We start from the raw sequence: 6,000 nt of genomic DNA on the forward strand, positions 1-6,000 counted from the left end.
CTGAAATACCAACATGTAGTACGAAATTCTGGTTTTCCATGAGTAATGATATAATTCCTTAGATAATAAAATCACAGAGTTTTTTTAGGGTTGAAAACTGATGCCTTTCTTCTCTTGGCCTGGGGTCTGATTTGAGTTATTTGAACTAATGCTTGGGATAATATGTTAATATAACTAAGCAGCATGGAAGGGGGTTTTGCTCCCACTTTTTTTTTTTTTTAACTTCCAATTCCCAGCAATTGCCCTGTGCTGGAGCCTATAAGGAAGAAGACAAAGGATTCTTTTACACTACTCATACTATAAGGCATTTTTAGTTTTGGAGATTACAATTTGGCCTGCAGAGAACACAAAAAGGATAAAATAGGACCAAACTGACACCTGTAAGCTTTTGAGATGTTGAACTGAGATACCATGCCAACTTTTAATGTTACACAGATTGTATAGGAAACAAGATAAGAAATCCATCTCTCAAGCTGATTTAAGGTAGAACAGGTGTGACTTACAGTTGCCAGCCTCTGTATCAGCACTTACAATTCATCAGATGTGATTAATTCATGTTTCAAATGAGGAGATAACTCTAAAGACTATTTGATGAAAAGGAAAGCAACTGGTAAAATTAGGCATGAAACCCATCTATATCAGCAGCAGGCTTTACAGCCTTTGGCACCACTTGCTTGAAAGCCTATAAGAGTGTATTATTGTACACAGATGCCTGAGGCTAATGCAGATGCTGATGACTATGCTGTATTAAAATCTCATACCTTGCAGCCTTCACATGTGATGACTCCATAGTGTATTCCAGAGGACTTATCACCACAAATTTTGCATGGTATCACTTCAATTTGTGCTGAAAAAGAAAACAAGACAAATATTTTGAGTATGTAATTCTATTTAATTTCTTTCTTTCTCAAAAGAAGATCTTAAAAACTAGATCTAGACAGCAGATAACCTGTTCAGCCCCCTGACAATATAAAACTGCTTTGTATTACACTCTGTGTTCCTGAATGCTTTGATTTGGCAAATTTTAATTGCTTCACATTATGTAGTTTCTACCATACCCCACAAAACTCTTCAACAATTTAAGATATCTCACAATTAGAAGGTTTTTCCTCATATTCTTCTTTTTTGTTTTTACTTGTTAATTTCATCATCTTTATTGGTAATGACAGTCATTAGAGGTCCTAAATAATTATCTAGATTGTTCCTGCTTACACATTTCAAATATTCATGACTTTTCATTTTGCCAAGGTAGAATTACATGTTATATTGTAATGCATTTTTCAAAGCAGTAGAGGTGATGAATTTTTCACATCCTTCAGATTATGACTTTAAAACACAAAGATACCAACCCCACTAGCAGAGATGGCCTTGCAAATGATTGTTTAACTTCTCCTTCTCTTCAAGCTATTTTTTTCAGCACCAGGTCATGAGCAGTCAAGGCCCACAGACTGAGTTTAAGTAGCCAGTGGCTGTGTGCTGGGAGAGGCAAGTACTATCTGAAAATAGTTTTGAATGTGGATGTTTGAATATGGATATGTTTCAGATCCTTTTACAAACATAATGGTCATTTAATTCAGAGAAGGAAAACATATTTCACTACCTTCCATGTTTTCTTTCTGCTAACACAGCTCTTTGCTTCCCTCAACTGCTTTGAATCCTGTGTGTGTTTCCTTTGGTGATGCTGTAGGAGCTCATAATCTGAATTGTATGGAAGGACTGTGCCTTTATTCTAGTCAGATGCATTGAGAAGAAATGGAAAACCTATTTTCTTTCCCTTTCATTTGTTTTCCTATGTGGGATGCATGCCTCCCTGCAATTCTCCTGCCACTTGGAAGTAGCATCATACTTGTTAAGGATCAGTACTCCTGGTAGACGTCCTTCCTCCATGCCCAAGGCAACAATAGCAGCAGTTCTCTGCAACACAAGTCACTCATCAAATCCTTGGGTAGCAAAGCTGAGAGATTGTGTAGTAGGGCTACCCTGAGCATAAGGATTGCCAAGTGTTAGTACTTTAACTGGAGACATTCAACTCCTAAGGACTGGGAGGCAGGGAAACAAGATTATTGTCCAGATGCTCATCCTAAGGAGAGCATCCCATTTCAGACCTGTGGGCCGTCAAAAAGGTTATAAAAAAAATGCTGGAAAAAAACGGTACTTAAAAATGACTGCACATTGTATGCTAAGCACTAAGCATGCTTGTACAGTGGATGCTGTGACAATGTAACGGTATAGTCTGGATTTTGCCCCGTTTCTACATATGGTTATCATTCACCACTCTTAGGAGAAACCGAGTTTCCTAAGAGTTACCTTCCTATCACCACGTGGTTAAACAACCAAAACTCAGAACCATGTCCTGCAGAGCCACCGCATTTGCCACTGGAAGCTGCACTGCATCTCCTACTCCCCTAGCCCTCTACTCAGGGTAGAGGCATACCAAGGTAAACTCCACAAGGTGAATGCTAGCAGGTCCTCTTCTCTGGAAAGTCAAGTAACTATTCCCTTGGGACACCGTTTCCCAAAGGAACCAGGGAAGAAGGACGTTCATGGATGGCTAAAGAGACTTTAGTTTTCCACTGTAAGCTCAGTTTCCTGAGATGCTGTCTCTGATCAAGCACATTTTTAGGCAAAGCTTAGACAAGCAAACCAGTTTTTAAACTGCTACCAATCCAGGGTGGGTAGAATTAATCCTATTGTAGGAAACAGCAACTTGTTGTTAATATATGATGGATGGAGATGACCCAGAACCAAAATCTTGCCTGTCTCTGTACTTAAGAAAGTTCATATCTAGAAATAAAATTTTCTATGTCATCCACAATTTTTGTGTTAGCTTCTGTAACCCATTTTGTTTTCATGAACTAGGTGGTGCTAGTTTCCTTCCCTTCTTAAGAAACCAATACACATTAGCCATCCTGGCATGATAGATGAATAAAAGAGGCAGCAATTCCTTACAGAAAAGCATCTGCAGTTCTTGACAATTTTGGATAGGTTGATCTTACCCAAAAATTCCTATGCCTTATCCTCATTGAGATAATTAAAACATTTAAACATACACCTCTATGTACTGCTGTTTGAGAGGATAGTTTGACTAATTGCTCACAGGTCTTTGCTTGGGTCACATGGAGGGAACAAGGCTCAGGTCTGGGGCCACGTGCTGCTTTATGTTGACAAGCCTCAAAGACATATGTCAATGTCAGAGGCAGGAACTACAGTGGGACTCTGACGACATCTTCAGGAAAAGACAAGACAAAGGAAGAAAAAAAAACCCCAAACAATATGAAGGTACTTTTAATGTGACTTGCATATACAGTTTGTAACTGTGATAGGAACAGAGACAGAAGAATTGATCCCGTGACACTCATTGCATTTAGCACAGTACTCGTTACTGTGAGCAATCAAAAATTCCATGCATGACTTGCAATTATAAGCACTACATTAATGGTAAATATTTGTGGACCAGGTTAGTAAATGTTAAGTCTCCAGGTTTCAATTAATATGAAATAAATACTTTAGACTTGCGACTCAGCAGTTCATTTAAACACTTATTCAAAACTAACCATTCTATAAATTAGTAAATACAAGATGTCTAGGAAATTGCTACCATGGCTCCTTAGAGCACTCACAGAAAAGGCAGCCTCTTTAGGACACATAAGGCATTTGAAGAAGTTTGGAAAAGTAGACTCTGCCACTGTCTCCTAGGCATTTCTTTTTGTTCATAAGACAGCAAAACAATTTAAGGATTCGTAACAGAAAACTTGAGCCATTAATTGTACAGGCCAGATGAAAAAGAAGCCACTGTATTCCCAGAAACCTCTTGAATTACTGTAATTAACACCCAGTGTACCAGGTTTCTTTTGCAGATTTAATGACTGTCAGAGGCTACTACACATTTTTCACGCTGTATCTTTGTTCAGCTGCCTATAATTTTATGTTGTTTTTCTTCTTCCCTTCTCCTCTTAGACCAACAAACGGTTCAGGGACCTGTATATCCTACATCTCTTTATAGCTATTATAAAATAAGCAGCTCGCTTCTGAATTCCTTACAAGTGTAAAAGGCATTGATTCAGTACCACTTCCTAAATATTGAGGTAAAAATGGAATGAACTAATAATAGTGGAGTTGCCGCAATGATAAGTTTCAGCAGCACAGAAATAGAGCTTATTTTCTCCCAGTGTAGTAAACATGAGGAAGGACTAAGAGCAAAAATACTTATCTCCACTTTTAAAGCCCTTCTACTTGCCTTCTTACCCATCAACTTTAATAATGTGAATAAGAATAATGGCTCCTGTCTCTTTTCAAGCAATAACACAGGTCTCAGCTGTCCGTTTGTCCCATTTTTCAACAAGCGCATTCAGTTTTCATCCTGTCTTGAGACGTATCACTCGATAAAAGCCTGCAAAAGCACCATCACCCTGATGTCTAACGAAACATTTATAATGTTTGGATACATACTGCATTGTGATTGATCCTTATCAGCAACTGTAGCTTCTCTCATCAGTACCACAGGTTCATCTTGTCTCTCTGAGGTATTCATCTCTTATTTTATACTTAAGTTTAAAGTTCTTTGGGGCTGGGAACTGCCTCTGGTTTTATATGGCACCCTACAAATTAGAATGCCGCAATGGAAATTAATTAATTCTACATGACTAGTAATAATAACCTACAGATGCTGGGTTTACCACCTGGAACCTAATTCATTCTCTCAGGACAACAGGAAGAAGGGTGAAATTCTATTAAGGAAGCAAATACAAAATCATCTTACACATTTGAAATGAACACTTGGATAAAAACAAATATGCACTTAAAACCGTCTTCAAACCAAGCCTTAGCTGGTTTTCTCAAATGCTGCCTCAAGAGAAATAAACAAGTACACCCATCTGCTTTTTTTGTCTTTTTTTTTACCAGCAAAAAATTTACTCAAGGGCAAAAAATTCATTATCCTAAAAGTAGGGCAATAATCAGGTTTCAAGAATTGTTATATTCATGAAATTAGGAATAAACCTGGAAGGAGATATGCAGCTAATTTGTTGAATTCCTCTTGAAACAAAGATAAGAGTCAACAAGGCAGCTAATGTGTCCATTGTGTATTTGTGAGGACTGCCACTCACATGCATATGTCGTGTAACAAGAAGAAAGCAAAGTTCACATTTTATATAATCTCAGTTTAACATCTGAGGAACTTCCTTCAGGAGAGACAGGACTATAATCTCCCAGATTTGTAGCTTTGGTTCCAAGGGGAAAAAAGACTCAAGCTTTCAATATTTAGTTCTTGATCAAAAGAGGGTGCTAAAGTATGCTGGGCATGAACTTTGAAGAAGTCCTCTCTCTAATTTGTTGATCCAGGAGGGATTGCACTTGGAAACATCAAGGCTAATCAGAAAACCGATAGCAAAAAAATCAGCTCCTTCACCTTCCAAAAATTCCCATCATCCTTAAGCTGGAGTTCTTTGAAAAATGCTGGTAGATTGGCCCAGTTCACTTTCATGTTTGTATCCCTAAGTGATTTCAAATTAATTATATTCAGCATTTTTATCTAGTTGCCAACTGTGCTTTTTTTATCCTGACCTCTGAGTAAGACAGGCTTTTTTCCTTGCACATTACCATCAATAGAAGTTTCCACTGTAAGTTAGGCTGCCAGCTAGATTTTGGTATCTCCTTTGCCATTGGGTTAGATATTCTGCGGCTTCACAGCAAGACTTCAGGTGCTTTGCATTTGTATTTAATAATCTGAAAATATAAAGCTGAGGATACTAGCTATGTTTTCAGCCTCTGTCATACGTCATGCAGTGAGAGCTACATAGTTAGCAATATCTCAGCAAGCTAATTAATGCTAGCTAAAGTTAATTAATGTGTCTGTAGATACGTTTGCTGTCAGCCATACCCCAAATGAGCCATTAGAGTAAGCAGATGTAATGGAATTCACCCAGGAAAATAACGTCTTCATAAAATCTTAGCTTTTTCGCACAGTGATACACACAACTCTGACTGTGAGTCTGGACCCTG

General features: G+C 38.0%; 1 protein-coding gene across 1 annotated transcript in view; it reads right to left on the reverse strand.

Moving 5' to 3' along the window:
• Window positions 1-5,482, reverse strand: part of RORB (RAR related orphan receptor B) — a 40,965-nt gene extending 35,483 nt beyond the window's left edge. Inside the window, exons 1-2 of the mRNA XM_075020817.1 lie at window positions 5,408-5,482; window positions 762-887 (exon numbers count right to left, since the gene is read on the reverse strand). Coding sequence (XP_074876918.1) covers window positions 762-887; window positions 5,408-5,482 — 201 coding nt within the window. The remainder of the gene's footprint in view (window positions 1-761; window positions 888-5,407) is intronic.
• Between the last annotated feature and the right edge of the window lie 518 nt (window positions 5,483-6,000).

The sequence above is a fragment of the Buteo buteo genome, chromosome Z (genome assembly GCF_964188355.1).
Source record: "Buteo buteo chromosome Z, bButBut1.hap1.1, whole genome shotgun sequence".
In the NCBI taxonomy this organism is placed as follows: Eukaryota; Metazoa; Chordata; class Aves; order Accipitriformes; family Accipitridae; genus Buteo; species Buteo buteo.